Raw genomic sequence first — 17,989 nt, 5'->3', positions numbered from 1 at the left:
CCTAAAGTGGGAAGTGAACTTCAACATCAAGAAATGTAGTAAACAGAATTTGGAAAAAGTAAAAAGAGAAAATCAGGACAATATAAAATTGGTACGAAGGAAGTAAAGTTAGCTCTGAAAAGGACCTAGGAGTAATTATCACCAAAGACATGTACTCAGACAAGCAGATAAACAAAATAGTTCAAGAAACCTACAATTTACTAAGATCAATAAAACTGCCTTTTAATTACTTGGATTAAGTAATGGTAAGAAAAAAATATTAGTCACAATGATAAGACCAAGATTGGAGTATGCTGCAACACTATGGGCACCCAGTACAAAAAAGAATATAAAGAAATTAGAGAGAATCCAAAGAGCAATGGCTTAGATGGCCCCAACACTTTCAAAATTGACATACGAACAAAGATTGTCTAAACTGGCATTGCCAACCCTAGAACAAAGAAGAGAAAAAGGAGATTTATTGGTCATTTACAGAATCATGAAAGGCATGAGTCCTTGACAGAGAAGACTTATTAAAGTGGGATAAAAGAAAAACAGGAGGACATGAAAAGAAACTCACAAAGGATAGTTATAGAAGAGATCTGGAAAAAAAATGCTTTCCACACAGAGTGGTAGATGTCTAGAACAAATTAGATGAAACAATAGTGTGTGTAAACACCATACGAGAATTTAGGAATAAATTAGATGCCGAGAGATACAAAGATGGGGCACTACAAGCATAGCTCCCCTTCCTGTATAATACAACTAGGTAAATACATATGTATGCATAGAATAAATAGTTCTGAAACTTACATCCATGGCATCAAATGACCTGTTCTGTGTGATTTCAAATTTCTTGATAAGGAGTTCCTCTTCCACATTATATATGCACACATTCTTGCTCTGTCCACCGGCTAAGATGTATTTGCCATCTGGGGTGTAGCACAAGGTTGTAAATGCCCTATAATAGTGAAAGAAAACTTGCTATGGGTAATGTACAGCTATATATTACAGGATATACTTCTGAAAAACATATCTGAAAAGCATTTAAGAACATCTGAAAAGCCTTAACCCCTTCCATACGGTGACGCCTACGTAGGCGTCATGAGGAGCAAGTGGGTAAGCGAGGATGCCGATGTCGGTGTCTTGATTATATTTATTGTAGTTGTACCTGCGTGAACCCCATACTCTGTAAACTGGCTTCATCATATTTTCTATGGTTATCAAAATTCACGGGTGAAAGAGAGAACGAGCAATACAGCGGTGACTTTATTTTCTATAATGCGAGTATTATGACGCAACATCGCATGTCTGGCAACTAATGCTGCCCGCGAGATTTTGGCCCAGAGTGAAGGGGTTAAAAGAATGGGCTATCACAGTCCTCAACAAATTACATTTGCTCATCCAGGAGGTGCCAAGATAGGAGAGAGGGAGGAGGGTGGAGGGGAGTGGAATATATAGGAAATGGAATGGGTGGGAGTGGTTCCTATGCCTTTTTCTTTCTGGCTTAAAAAAACACGTGTAAGGGGGAAAAATCCTTTCTTATATGTATGTATGTATAAACACCTTATGTAGGACCAACAATAGGTATCTACTTACACTGGTTTTGCAAGATAGATATCAGTGGGAATCATCTTGCCTTCATTTTCAATTCCCATCAACACCCTCACCTCAACTTCAAAAAATTTTCCTTCATTTTTCTACATGGAGTTTAAATCCAGTAACTATAACCCCCAATAAACAAGCCACAACCACCAAGTCACTCAGTGGGGAGATGGTGTGAAATTTTCTCAAGTTAGTGTAGGACATTGTAACAAAGTGCTCTGTATTTACATACATACATATACCAAAGGTTTTCTTCCCCCCTTACACGGGGGGGGTAGCCAAAAAGAAAAAGGCATAGAAACCACTCCCACCCATTCCATTTCCTATATATTCCACCCCTCCACCCTCCTCCCTGCCTCTTATCTTGGCACCTCCTGGATGACGGGTCATCCCTGCATCCTGTCCACTGCCCTGGGTCAGAAGCAGTGTCGCAAGACAAAGCACATCCACAGCAGGTGCTGCAGTATAGTGGAGGTGCTGTACTGTCCAGCTTACAAGCAGCTGCACTGTATGTCAAGACAGTAAAGTGGATGGCACCATCCCCAGAAATAGAAGGCAGTTGTCTAACCTCTGCCACAGACATCAAATGAACACAACATATCCCACCTTCTCAAGGTCTCTGGCCCTGGCCAGAGAGTCACTCATTTCCCTCTCCCACACAACTCCCATCTATCTCTCTTTTCTGATACCTTTTTTTTTCTCTCCACATTTATTAGCAAGCAACACAGAAACCTACTCAGGCCCTTAAACTTCCTCCACATACTCTAAGCCCACAAACTATGCATTAAATGCAACACATGCCAATACTGGACCCATCTAAAATGCACTTCTAACACAAACCAATACACAAATAACTGGAGACACAACTAACATGTGATATTTACACTAACAAACACTCCAACACAAAAACATACTCTAGACATACTATAGACTAGAAATATATCAAATGCAGGACCCTCACAACCATTGACATAGTTCATATATGACCATTAATATTCTGAGCATGCTCTGAATACTCTCCAATTTCTTGGTCCAACAAAGAACAAAAGTATATACACATACCAATGTTTTTTTTCCCTTACAAGGGAGGTAGCCTAAGTCAAAGGCATAAATCCACCCATTTCATACACCCATACTCCACTCCCATTCACCAACACTCCCTCCCTCTTTTCTCGACTCCTCCTGGATACCGGATCATCCCTACATCTTGCCCACTGACCTGGGTCAGAAGCAATGTAGTAAGACATAGCACATCCACAACAAGGCCGCTTCATTTAATTGGCGACCCCCACTCTCCATCCCTTCATGCAGAAAAAGAGAGGACAGAGAGAAACTCTTGGGCTGTGTCAAAATATCATTCACACATACTCCCTCACCCCCATCCTCCACCCACTCCCTTCCATGCATCACAGCATCATCCATATACAACCATTCTCCACTCACCCCTATTCTCAGTCTTCTCCTTCCTTCCTTCCCCAACAGACATTCCCCTCTTTCCCAATTGTAAGATAGATGAGGCTCATAGATATAGGTAGGCAAGTGAGGTAGAGGGGTAGGTGGCGAGAATTTCATTTTTATGAGTTCAATGTTTGATAAACAACAGCTTGTAGGCAAAGGAATTGTACAACCTTGCTCCCCGCCTAAATGTTTACAAACAGCTGCTGGGGACCTGACATCATTGCTGTATAATGTTCATTTTTATGCTGATGTAACAATATGTAAACTAAGTCAGTTGTGTATTGATTTCAAGATTGCTTGGATCGGCAGTATTGCTTATGGGGTTTATAACAGCCTTTCTGATTGGAGAAAGGGTGTAGGTGAAAATTCAATTGGTTCATGAAAATAAAATCACGTCCTTTGGGGAGGAACTTAATTATAAAAGTAAAGATCACTGGACTAAAGAAATCATGACATCATAGCAAAGCTGACCTAGTAAATGGATTGAGGATTCATGATGGGAGTCCCTTGATGTAACTCAGAGAGCCAAGTGTATATATTCGGGAAAAAAAAGAAAATTGAGCTCAGTTCAATTCCCCTCTCTTAGACAGAGTAGTAATAACTGAAAAACCTACAGATGAAAATTGCAGTGGTGAAAAGAAAGTAGAAAGTGAGAGACGTACTAATAGAAAGTAAACACACGAATGAAAGACGGCATATAGAGACAACAACACAGTGCTGAATGGGGACCAAAGAAAGGAACAGTGGTGGTGGAGCCAACACCAATGCCCCTTTTACCCTATCCATCCATCTCATCCTTGGTCACCCCCTCAAGTTCACTTCCTCCATCTTTGCCTTCCACACCTCTTTTACTAATCTTTCTTCACTCATTCTTTTTATGTGTCCAAACCATCCCAATACTCTTTCATCAACCCTATCACCTAACTCCCTTTCCACCCCTACTCTCCTCCTCATTTCTCACTCTATTCAGCCTAGTAACCCCTACCATACTTTTCAGGCATTTCATCTAAAACACACTTAAACTCTTCCTCTCTTATGTTCCATGTTTCTGCCCCATACAGTGCTGTTGGTACTACAATCACTCCTTCATACAATATCTTTTTAGCACCCATTACCAAATGTCTATTTCTCATTAGATTTTTCAATCCACCCAGGCATTTACTTCCTTCTCTCAATCTACATTCTATTACCTCCACTCACTTTCCCACCACATTTACACCTAAGTATCTAAAGCTATTCACTTCCTCCAGTCTCTCTCTCCCTTAATACTCACTTCCAGTTTGCTGCCATCCTCTCCCCTTGAACATCTCATCACCTTTTACCCACATTTATCTTCAACTTCCTTCTTTGCACATCTTTCCAAACTCTGTCACTAACTCCCTTCTCTGATCCTACCACAAGCACAGTGTCATCAACAAACAACAACAGGATTATCTCCCACTTTTCTCCATTTTCTTTAACCATCTCCAATCCCAAACCATAACCCTTATGTTTAGCTCTCACACCACATCACCCATGTATAAATTGAACAGCCAAGGTCACTTTACACATCCCTGGCTAAGTTCCAGTTTTACCTCAAACCACTACCTCCATTTCTAATTCTAATACAGGCTCTACTACTCTCATAAAAACCCTTGACTGCTCTTAACAGATTTCCTCCTATCCCATATATCTACAATACCTCCCATAGTGCCTTCCTGTCTACCCTGTCATAAGCCTTTTCCAAATCCAGAAGACCCAAAAAACATCCTTACCTTTTATTAAAGCTTTCTTGCATATTTGCCTTACCACAAGAATCTGATCCACACAACCCCTACCAGTCCTAAACCCACACTGTTCCTCATCAATTACTCCCTCTGTTCCTCTCCTTATACTCTCAAAACCCTCCTATACTCCTTCCCAACTACACTCAACAAACTAATACCCCCAGAAACTACTACACTCACATTTGTCCCCTTTTCCCTTGTAAAGAGGCACTACTCCAATCCTCCTGTACTCTACCCTCTGTTAGACAAACATCAAACCTCACCAACCAGTCCACCATCACTGTACCTCCCTTTTTTAGACACTCCACATGACACCTATCCAACCCAGGTCCCTTACCTGCTCTCATCATTTTACAAAGGATTACAAAGGCAGAGCATGCCGACTGGAGACCTTTTGGTTCATATCTAGGTTGGATGCAAAAAAAAAATCATAATAATAATAAAATAATAAATAAAAACTATAATAATGTAAATAACAAATAAAATAAATAAATGCATAGGTATAGTTAAATAATAAATAAACAGGTAAATAGTAAAAAATAATAAATTGACATATAACTAATAATAAATGAAAATGAAACAGACAAATGATAACAAAACAAAAACAAATGACATAAAATAAATTATAATCATTACAGCATCTTGCTTAGGTGTTTATCTAAATGATTCTTAACCCCTTCCATACGGTGCCGCACACGTAGGCGTCATGGACTTAGATCTCGGTGGCAGCAGCCAATGCCAGCCGTACGACGTGTCGTAATAATACTCGCATCATAAAATATAGTCACCGCTTATATCGATCGTTCTCTCTTCGCCCGTTACAAAAGAATTAGAAAGAATGTCATTATGGAGGGGCGACTACAATAAATATAATCAAGACGCCGATATGGCAGCCTCGCGAATACACTCGCTCCCCATGACGCCTACGTGTGCGGCACCGTATGGAAGGGGTTAAAGCTTCGAACTGAACTACATTGCACTACCTGTGCAGGAAGTTTATTCCATTCATTAACTACACGGTTGGCAAAGTTGTTTCTACTTACTTCCAAATTGAATCTATTTAGGGACAGTCTGAGACCATTGTTTCTTGTCTGATTCTCATTCAATGTGAAAATTTTGTCACTTTTGATGTTGTCATTTCCCTTTAGAATTTTAAAGACCTGTATCAAGTCACCTCTGAGTCTACGCTTTTTTAGGGAAAACAGATTCATATGTTTTAGTCGATTTTCGTATGATTTATTTTTGATATTTGGAATCAGTTTTGTGGCTTGCTGTTGTACTTTTTCCAGTCTGTCAATGTCTTTAATGAGATTCGGTGACCATATGGAAACAGCATATTCCAAATGTGGACGAACTAACGATTTACATAGCTTGTTAATGAGTGATGGACTTTTGAAATCAAAAGATTGTGCAATCAGTCCTAGAATCTTATTTGCTTTCTCAGAGGCTGAAATACACTGCTTGGATGATTTGAGGTCGTTACTGATAATTACGCCGAGATCTTTTTCACTATTCACTTTTGTTAACGAATTTCCAAATAACTTGTAATCGTACTTACTGTTATTTTTACCTATGTGCATTACCTTGCATTTATTTGTGTTAAATTTCATTAGCCACTTTTCAGACCATTGCTGTAATTTATCTAAATAACGGTTTTAACCTCATCTTTCCTTATTTCTCCTCCATTTTCCTCATTCATCACAGTCATTTTCTTAGTGCTTCCCACTGCAACTACCTTTCTTTCTCTATCCTCCACATTTAGCAACTCCCTAAAATACTCTGCCCATCTTCCTCTTACTGCTGTCTCTTCCATTATCATCTCTCCATCTACACCTTTTACCTTTCCTTCTCTACTTGATTCACCCCTCTTCCTTTCTTAATTTCCTTCCAAAACATCTTTATATTACTTTAAATCATTTCTGCCACACTCTTACCCCCCCTTTGCCTCTTTTATTTTATACTTTACTCTTTTCTTTGTATCTCTCATATGATTCTCTAATCCTATTTTGTAACAAATTGGTGATTGCTTGTTTCTTCACTTCTACAACCTTCTTTGCTTCATCATCCCAACTCTCACTACCCTTCCTTCTATTTCTTTCCATCCTCCTTGTTCCACACACCATCTTTGTACACCTTGTGACTCCCTCCTTGAAACATCCCCAGTCCTCTTCTACTCCTAGTTCTAATCTATCCTTCACTCCCTCCCACTTTTCTCTCAGCTTCTTGTACTCCTTTTCTTTCTCATTTAAACAGTTTCCTCTCAGCACCTCCCTTTTCCTTTTTCTCCACATCTATTCTCCACTCTCAACTTACCTTCCACCAAAAAATTATCTGATATTTCCCCACTCTCTCCCCTTAGAACATGTACATCCAAAATTCTTCCTACTCTTCTCCTAGTTACCACTCTATAGCCCATCAAAGTCCTACCATCCTTCCATCCACCACCCTCTCATATGTACTTATGCTTGACTTTTTTCCTAAACACTGTATTTGCTATCATCAACTTTCTAGACACATCACCATCATCTTTTCACTATGATTTTTTCCTGGAAATTCACATTTCCCAACCCCTCCATCTACTGGTTCATCAATTCAGATAGGCCCCACCAAAGAACACTTCTTATAACATTAGACATTAGTAAAGCTTTTGATGCTATCCCCCACCACAACCTAACAAATAAAATATATAACACAGACATGCACAATAACACCAAAAGATGGCTGGCCAATTATCTGGCAGGTAGGAATGCTTACGTGTCATATAATGGCCAATCATCGCACATCAGAAACATTAAGAACGGAGTACCACAGGGCTCAGTTCTATCCCCCACACTATTTAATCTATACATGCATAACTTACCCACGCCAAACACCTCAGAAATACAAATCTCTTCCTACGCAGACGACATAACAATCACATGCACACATCGTAACACAGACAAAGCTGCAGAAATAATCCAGCCATACCTTGACACACTCAACACATGGTTCATCACAAACAGACTCAAAATAGCTCCAACCAAATCTACAGCAACACTTCTCACCAACTGGACAAAAGAACACAAATACATACCTCATCTCTACATCAACAACACTCTAATACCACACACAAACACACTGAAAATTCTTGGTGTAACATACGATACATCCATGTCTTTCAAACAACACATCACAAACATAAAAAATAAATGCACACCTAGACTTAACGCACTTAAGTCAATCACTGGAACAACATTTGGACAAAACAAAGAAACTAATATAACAATATACAAACAATGCATACGCTCAGTGTTGAATTATGCGAGTCCTGCATGGGCTCCTAATCTCAGTGAGACACACCACAACACCCTTCAAATCATACAAAACAAAGCCCTAAAACAATTACAGGCTGCACAAATACAACACCTACAGACCATTTACACCATGAAACATTATACACTTCACCCCATACCATACAACACATAATGGAAGACTGCATTATACACAATCATGCACGCAAACAACACAATATACGCTCTATAAAGGATTTGTGGGAAAACCCAGTTTCGGCTGTGGCCCTTGGGGAGACGGGACTGCTCTGACAGACAGTCTAGGGAACGGCAACAACAACAACTGGGAAGACTGCATTATACACAATCATGCACGCAAACAACACAACATACACTCTATAAAGGATTTGTGGGAAAACCCAGTTTCGGCTGTGGCCTTCCTTGGGGAGACGGGACTGCTCTGACAGACAGTCTAGGGAACGGCAACAACAACAACAACTCAGGGTAAAATACCATCACCAACAAAGCAACATGACACAACCAACAATCATTTCTCCAAACCAAGCTTCAACTCCTCAACACTGGGAAATAGGAATATAATCAAATACAGAAAATCAAACCCAAAACTGAACCACCCCCCTTTTCACCAATGAAGGTGTACAAAGGGTGATAAAAAAAGATGAAAAACTCCAAAGCTGAAAGGCCACTAAGGGTCTCAATCATACACTTCTAATTTTCAACTGTGGTCTGAGTTGTGAAAACCCAATTCTCCCTGCTTTTATGATTCAAACTTAATACTACATATTGATGAATGTTATCCATCATGTTACTTACAAGTCATTCTAAAGTTAATTCTCATCATTATGTATATGTACTTGCATGAGAGAAATAACAGAATAAAATCAAATTACTTAGATTTTAAGTTAGTTTTGGCAGTGACTTTGTCAGCATCAGCCCTTCCTGCTCCTAAATCATTTCTCCCAACAATGTTGGCCTCTTGATGTCCTGTTACAGTATTAAACATACTGATTTGTCCATCCAAAGTAGCCACAGCAACCTGGTTCCCATCTGGTCTTAGTGTCACATACAGGCCTAAAATAAAATGTCAGTATCAATTAGTATGTACCAAGAAAAAAAAAAATTGTGAAAGAATGATCAAAATTAGATGGGTAAGGCATTTGGAAAAAAAATAACATACTAAATCCAAGGCAATTTGGATTGAGACAAGGACGATCATGCGTCACCAACTTAATGTGTTTCTATTCAAGGCTAATAGATGTAATACAAGAAAGAGATGGATGGGCTGATTGTGCATTTCTAGACCTGAAAAAAGTTTCTGATAAGGTGCCACATAAGAAGTTGCTAAAGAAATTAGAAACTGCAGGAAGAATACAGGGCAAACTGCTGAAGTGGATGGAAGACTTCTTGCATGAAAGAAAAATGAGAGTGGTGATAAGAGACAAACACTCTAATTGGGATGAATGATAAGTGGAGTTCCACAAGGAACAGTTCTGGCCTCAATGTTTGCTATATATCAGGGCTGTGGAGTCGGAACACAAAACCTCCGACTCCTCTTCATGTAATTAACTGATTATGGCCTACATATTTTATAAAACCTATACAACACACATACGCTCCAATCTTGAGTAGACTTATATCATTATAACTGGATTATATCAAAGAATAAAGATATATGTTATAGTGTGGTTTTCCTATGTTTGATCTCTTCATTAATACTTTATTACTGAAGTAGAGACAAAATTCTTGAAGGGATATTGAAGAAAATTCAGCAAAAAAATATTTTATAATGTAAGACATTTGGCATAATATATAATTTTACAAATAAGTGATAAGTACATTTCAAAAACAAAAATACTGTACTTTATTACAAAAGTTGAAATATAACCTTTGTAAAGGATATACAAACCTAATAATAGAAAAATGTATAATGTAAGATTATTTTTTACATATATAGTTTTGCAAATACAAGAAAAAAAATTATGAAAGAAGTTAAGGCAAATTTCTTGAAAGGAAACAGTAAATATAGAGAAAATAAACCTTATTGATACAAGTACAGTACAAGGTCTAGTGTTACAGCTGAACATGTATGATACTGAAAGGTATATGTCGCCCTGGCTGTTCAACTTATACATGGATGGGGTGGTGCGAGAGGTAAATGCAAGGGTAGTGGGCAAGGGTTTGGAGATGGTTAAAGAAAATGGAGAAAAGTGGGAGGTGAGCCAGCTGTTGTTTGTGGACCACACTGCGCTTGTGGCATAATCGGAGGAGGGATTGAGGAAGTTGGTGGCAGAGTTTGGGAGAGTATGTGATAGAAGAAAGCTAAAGATAAATGTGGGTAAAAGTAAGGTGATGAGATGTTCAAGGGGTGAAAGTGGCAGTAGACTGGAAGTGAGCATTAAGGGAGAGCGACTGGAGGAAGTGGATAGTTTTAAATACTTAGGTGCAAATGTGGCAGGAAAAGGTGGAGTGAAGGTGGAGGTAGTAAATGCCTTGGTGGATTGAAGAGTGTAATGAGGAATAGACATTTGGGAATGGAGGCTAAAAGGAGACTGTATGAAAGAGTGATTGTGCCAACAGCACTGTATGGGGCAGAAACATGGAACATAAGAGAGGAAGAGAGAAGAAGTTTGAATGTGTTTGAGATGAGGTGTCTGAGAAGTATGATGGGGGTTACTAGGCTAGATAGAGTGAGAAATGAGGAGGTGAGGAGAAGAACAGGGGGTGGAAAGGGAGTTGGGAGATAGGGTTGATGAAAGAGTATTAGGATGGTTTGGACACATGGAAAGAATGAGTGAAGAAAGACTAATAAAAGAGGTATGGAAGGCAGATGTGGAGGGAGTGAACATGAGGGGATGTCCTAGGATGAGGTGGATGGATGGGGTGAAGGGGGCTTTGGGGAAGAGGGGAATGTCTGTTGAGGAAGGACGGGAGAGGACTGAAGACAGGGGCGAATGGAGAATGGTTGTATATGGATGATGTTGTGATGCATGAGGTGGAATGGGGGTGAGGTAGTATGTGTGAGCAAAATTTGATGCAGCCCGAAGGGATTTCTCCCCATCTTCTCCTTTTATGCATGGGGGGACAGAGAGGGGGGGGGGTTGCCGATTTAATGAAGCAGCCTTGCTGTGGATGTGCTGTGTCTTGCAACACTACTTCTGACCCAGGGCAGTGGACAAGGTGCAGGGATGACCTGTCATCCAGGAGGTGCTAAGATAAGAGGGAGGGTGGAGGGGAGTGGAGTGTATTCAGGGATGGAATGGGTGGGAATGATTTTATGCCTTTCCCTTTTTGGCTACCTCCCTTTTAAGGGGGAAAAAGCCTTGGTATATGTATGTAGTATAATGGAAAAAGCAAAAAAAGAATAGTGGGATCATATAAATTAAGAGAAGAAATTAAAAAAGTAGAAAATGAGAAGGACCTGGGAGTCATTATTATGAATAATATGTCACCTGAGAAACATATAAAAAAAAAATTGGAGAAACTTATAATTTAATAAGAACAATCAAAGTGGCATTTACATACCTGGATGAAGAAATGGTGAAGAAAATACTAGTCACTTTGATAAGACCAAGATTGGAGTATGCAGCGACAACGTAGTCACCAATACAAAAAAATGTATAACAAAACTTGAAAGAATACAAAGAGCAATTACGAAACTAGCACCAACACTCTCAGAACTATCAGATGAAGAGAGACTAGCAAAACTTGAGCTACAGACATTAGAGCAAAGAAGAGAGAGAGGAGACTTGATAACTATTTATAGAATCATGAAAGGCATAGAAACTATTGATAGAGAGGATCTAATATAATGGGATAGTAGAAATACAAGAGGACACAGAAAGAAAATCAAGAAAGACAATTATAGAAGAGACCTGAAAAAGAACAGCTTTCCCCACTGGGTAATAGATGTTTGGAAAAAGTTAGATGAAAAAGTAGTGTGTGCAAAAACAATACACGAATTTAAAAACAGTCTAGATAAAATGAGATATGAAGATGGGACACCACGAGCATAGCTCGCTCCCCTTCCCGTAAAATACAACTAGGTAAATACACACACACACACGCATGCATGCACCCAATTTGAATTTAGACAGGGAAGATCATGTACAACAAACTTAATCTGCTTCTATTCAAGACTAATAGATATAATAGATGAGAGAGATGGATGGGCAGACTGTGCCTACCTAGATCTACAAAAGGCATTTGACAAAGTACCACACAAGAAATTAGGAAAATTAGAATCAATAGGTGGCATTGCAGGTAATCTATTAGAATGGATGAAAGATTTCCTGACTGGGAGAAAAATGAGGGTAGTAATTACAGACAAATACTTGAAATGGGAAGAAATGATAAGTGGTGTTCCACAAGGGTCAGTGCTGGCTCCAATCATGGTTTTTTTTTTTCCCATCCTTTGGCAGGACTTGAACTAGGATCGCTGAAACAGTGGTTGAGAATGATACTACTGCGTCTGTGTGCCCACGCGCATGTGTGTGTGTATTTACCTAGTTGTATTTTGCGGGAGAAGAGCTATGCTAGTAGGGACCCAAAGTTGTATCTTTCCGTATCCAGTTCTTTCTTAAAGTCATGTATAGTTTTAGCACTCACTGTTTTCTCTTTCATACTGATTGGATAAAAAAAACTTGCATTCAATACATATGGGGTATACATACACTAAAAGCCCTTTCCCCTTATAAAGTGAGTGGCCAAGTGAAAGCATACACTCATTTCATACATATATATATACCAAAGGCTTTTCCCCCTTGCAAGAGAGGTAGCCAAAAAACAAAGGCATGAAAACCACTCCCATTCATTTCATCCCCAATCTAATCCACTCCCCTCCACCCTCTTCCCTCCCTCTTATCTTGGCACCTCCTGGATGACAGGTCATCCCTGCTTCTTGCCCACTGCCCTGGGTCAAAAGCAGTGTCACAAGACATAGCACATCCACAGCAAGGCTGTTTCATTCATTCAGTGACCCCCTTCTTCATCCCCTCATGCAGAAAAGGAGAAGATGGGGAGAAATCCCTTTGGGCTGTGTCAGTTTACCAGCATTTCTCATGCATATTCCTGCATGCCCCCATCCCCCACCCACTCCCCCTCATGCATCACAGCATCATCCATACACAACCATTTTCCATTCACCCCTATCTTCTGTTTTCTCCCATCCTTCCTCAACAGACATTCCCATCTTTACCAATATCCCTTTTACCCCATCCATCCAGCTCATCCTTGGTCGCCCCCTCATGTTCACCCCTTCTACCTCTGCCTTCCACACCCCTTTTACTTATCTTCCTTCACTCATTCTTTCCATGTGTCCAAACTATCCCGATACTCTTTCATCAACCCTATACCCCAACTCCCTTTCCACCCCTATTCTCCTCCTCATCTCTGCATTTCTCAATTTACCCAGCCTAGTAACCCCTATCATATTTCTCAGGCACCTCATCTCAAACACAATCAAACTCCTCCTCTCTTCCACTCTTATGTTCCATGTTTCAGCCCCGTAAAGTGCTGTCGGCACAATCACTCCTTCATACATAGCATAGCATAGCTCCCCTTCCCATATAATACAACTAGGTAAAATACAATCTCCTCTTAGCATCCATTCCCAAATGTCTATTTCTCATTACACTTTTCAATCCACCAAGACATTTACTCACTTCTCTGAATCTCCATTCTACCTCCACTCCTCCCTTTCCCAACAAATTCATACCAAAGTATCTAAAACTATCTACTTCCTCCAGTCTCTCTCCCTGAATACTCATTTTCAGTCTGCTGCCACTTTCTCCCCTTGTACATCTCATGAACTTACTTTTACCCACATTTATCTTCAACTTCCTTCTTTCCCACACTTTCTCGAACTCTGTCACTAACTTCCTCAATCACTCTGATCCTGCTACAAACGCAGTGTTGTCTGCAAACAAAAACTGGCATATCTCCCACTTTTCTCCATTTTCTTTAACCATCTCCAATCCCTGACCCACTAACCTTGCATTTACCTCTCGCACCACATCATCCATGTATTAATTGAACAGCCAGGGCAACATAACACATCCCTGACAAAGTCCCACCTTCACCTCAATCCACTCACTCTCTCCATTTCTAATCCTAACACATGTTCTACTACTCTCGTAAAAACTCTTGATTACTCTTAAAAGCTTTCCTCCTATCCCATATATCTGCAATACTTCCCACAGTGCCTCCCTGTCTACCCCGTCTAAAGCCTTTTCCAGATCCATAATAGCCCCCAAAACATCCTTAACTTTTCCTATAGCTTTCTCACATAGCTTTACCACAAAAATCTGATCAATGTAACCTCAACTGTTCCTCACCAATTACTCCCTCTGTTCCTCTCCTAATCTTCTCAATCAAGATCCTCCCATAAGCCTTCTCAACTACACTTAACAAGCTGATCCCTCTGAAACTACTACACTCACACTTGTCCCCTTTTCCCTTGTAAAATGGAACTATACAGGTCTTCCAGTCCTCTAGCACTCTACTCTCTCTTAAACAAACATTAAATAATCTCACCAGCCAGTCCACCATCACTGTACCTCCTTTATTCAGACATTCTGCATGGCATTCATCCAACTCAGGTGCCTTACCTGCTCTCATCATCTTAACAATTGCCTTCACTTCATCTTTCCTTATTTCTCCTCCATTTTCCTCACTCACCATGGTCATTTTCTTAGCACTTCCCACTGCAACTACCTTTCCCTCACTATCTTCCTTCACATTTAGCAACTCCCTAAAATACTCTGCTAATCTTCCTCTTACTCACTTCATGCACAATTAACACTCAATGAACATCCCTTTTCTTACAATCCCTTGTGGATGAAGGATCAACCCTGTTCCTTATTATATTGCTTGCATCAAAGGCAATGCAGTGAGACATAGCACTTCCACCTTTACATTACATGGCAACCCACCTCTTCATCTAATAAAAATATTTTATGAAGCAGAAGAGAACATCCCATCAGGTTACATCTTTTCATCCATCTAAAATCTCCTTTCCTCTCTTTTGCATCCAAAGCATTCTTTCCCCTATGCATCCACCTTATTCTTGGTCTTCATACATATAAGGTACACATACAAATACTTACCATCTGAAGCGAGTCCAATGGTCTCCTTGGCAGTTGTGGTCAAGATGGCATCCCAAATTTTAACAGTGGCATCCCATCCAGTAGAAACTAGGGTACTGCTGCCAGGTTGCCTTGAGAATTGAACACTCATCACTGGACCATTGTGTCCCACCAGTATCTAAAACGACAATACACGAGGTATCAAAATGCTTAACTGTTACACAATATATGTCTGTCATTTCTGAAATATGAAATCTAGGTAAAGGGAATTTGGCAAACATATATCACACACTGAGGTAAAGAGTATGTTGACTTAAACATATACACATACTATCTGTATACCAAGGGCCTTTTCCCCCTTATATGAGAGGTAGCCAACCAAGATGTGCACCCATTCCCACCCATTCCACTCCCATCCATCATCCATTGTTTCTCTCTTCCTTCTCATTTTAGCTCCTCGTGTATGAAGTCATCCATGTCTCCTGCCCACTGCCCGGGTCAGAAGCAATACAGCAAGACACAGCACATACCATACTACATAAAAATCACTTCTATTGCTTGATAGATGGAATGAACTTGAGGGAACCTGGAAGGAGATGGATGAATAGGGTGGAGGGGGCCTTAGCATGAAAGAGAGAAGACAAGAGATAGGTATGAATAGAGTGGTTGTGAATGAATAATAATCTAACATGGCTCAAAGGGATCTCTCCTTGTCATCTCTATTTACTCATGATGGGATGAGAAAGGAGTCACCATGTGAATGAAGTGGTGAGGGTAAACCAGCTTAGAGTGTTGGGCCCTGCTGTGGATATGCTGTAGTTTGCTGTATTACTCGTACTTCTGACCCAGACAGTGGGCAGGCAGCAGGGATGACCCTTCATTCAAAAGAATTTTAGATAAAAGGGAAACAAATGGGTGTTGGATGGTTGAGGAGGGGGTGTATACCTTGGCTGGCTACCTCCTTTATAAGGGGGAAGAAGCCTTTTGGTATGTAGATAGTCTGGGTATGGCTAGAACATGGCAACATACAAAATGTGTTAAGTGTCTGGAGATTGTGTTTACCTAATTTTATCATATGGGAAGGGAGCTATGCTTGTGGTGACCCATCTTTGTATCTCAGCATTTTGTTTGTTCTTAAATTCTTGTAAGGTTTTGGCACATACTATTGTTTCATCCAATTTGTTCCAGACATCCACTATTCTGTGTGGGAAACTTTTTTTTTTCCAGATCTCTTCTATAACTATTCTTTTTGAGTTTCTTTTCATGTCCTCTTGTTTTTCTTTTATCCCACTTTAATAAATCTTCTCTGTCAAGGACTTCCATACCTTTCATGATTCTGTAAATGGCCAGTAGATCTACTATTTCCCTTTGTTCCAGGGTTGGTAGTTCCAGTTTCGACAATCTTTGTTCTTCTGTCAATTTTGAATGTGTTGGTGCCATCTTTGTTGTTGCTCTTTGGATTCTTTCTAATTTCTTTATATTCTTTTTTGTGCTGAGTGTCCATAGTGTCACAGCATACTCCAATCTTGGTCTTATCAGTGTGATATTTTCTTTACCAATGCCTCATCCAAGTAGTCAAAGGCCACCTTTATTAAATAATCTCAGTATATTGTAGGTTTCTCCAACTATTTTGTCAATATGTTTGTCTGGTGATATGTCTTTGTATACAATTACTCCTAGGTCCTTTTTGGAGCTAACTTTTTTTTACTTCCTTTGTACCAATCTTATATTGTCCTGATATTCTATCTTTACTTTTTCCAAACTCCATTATACTGTATTTCTTGATGTTGAAGTTCACTTCCCACTTTTGGCTCCATTCCCTGACTTTGTCCAGATCTCTGTAGTGATTCACAGTCTTTTTCTGTACTTTCTTTAGTAGTCTTGTGTCACCTGGAAAGAAGTTCATATAACATTCTACACTTTCATCCATGTCATTTATGTATATGGCAAACATTATCAGAGCTAATACAGAACCTAGTGGGACTCCACTTATCATTTCATCCCAAGTCGAGTTTTTGTCTCAAAGTATTACCCTCATTTTTCTCCTGTTCAAGAAATCTTCCATTTCAATAACTTTCCTTATACACCTCCTGTTGTTTAAATTTTTCTTAGAAGCTTTTTGGGTGGTACTTTAGCAAATGTCTTTTGTAAATCTAGGAAAGCACAATCAGCACATCCATCCTTTCCTTGCATTATGTCTATTAGCCTTGAGTAAAAACAAATCAGGTTAGTGACACATGATATTCCATGTCTAAAGCCAAATTGTTTTGGATTCAGTGTATTATTTTCCTCCAGATCCTTAATCCATCTACTTTTGATCATTTTTTCATACTTTAGCTATTGTGGTTGTAAGGGAGACCAGTCTATGGTTTGTTGGGTCTCCTTCATCTCCCCCCTTTACATATTGGTACAAAATTTGCATCTTTCCAATCTTGTGGTACCATTCCTTCTTTGAGTGAGTAATCTATTATCTTATACATTATGTCTGTTAGTTCATCTATACATTCTTTTAGTATCCAATTTGCAATTCCATCTGGATGGTGTGATTTTCTGACATCAAGTTTCTTATTTGGTCCCTTTATTTCTTTCTGTGTCACAGTTATTTCTTTCACTGGGGGGGATCTTTCTGTCCTTCATCTCAATTTTGTGTATTTTCAATTGTGAATACAGATTTACAATGTTTGTTCATAATTTCAGCCATTTCTAAATCTTCTATATATTCCTCATTCCCTTGATGCAGTTTCACTATTTCTTGTTTATTTTCTAATTTACCATTCACATATGGCTACCCTGTGGTGGGGGGAAAAGA

The 17,989-nt window shown here is 39.5% G+C and overlaps 1 protein-coding gene across 2 annotated transcripts in view; it reads right to left on the bottom strand.

The window, feature by feature from the left end:
• LOC143039884 (periodic tryptophan protein 2 homolog) overlaps positions 1 to 17,989 on the bottom strand; it is a 132,593-nt gene that overhangs the window by 30,874 nt on the left and 83,730 nt on the right. For both annotated transcript variants that reach the window (XM_076210203.1, XM_076210204.1), the window contains 3 exons: positions 15,202 to 15,358; positions 8,989 to 9,169; positions 793 to 940 (listed from right to left, as the gene is read on the bottom strand). In XM_076210203.1, the coding sequence (XP_076066318.1) occupies positions 793 to 940; positions 8,989 to 9,169; positions 15,202 to 15,358 (486 nt within the window). The remainder of the gene's footprint in view (positions 1 to 792; positions 941 to 8,988; positions 9,170 to 15,201; positions 15,359 to 17,989) is intronic.

This window comes from Oratosquilla oratoria, chromosome 27, assembly GCF_046742065.1.
Source record: "Oratosquilla oratoria isolate Oo_2021 chromosome 27, ASM4674206v1, whole genome shotgun sequence".
Classification (NCBI taxonomy): Eukaryota; Metazoa; Arthropoda; class Malacostraca; order Stomatopoda; family Squillidae; genus Oratosquilla; species Oratosquilla oratoria.
Note: the sequence above shows the minus strand (reverse complement) of the source record. Positions and strands in the feature narration are given on the sequence as shown.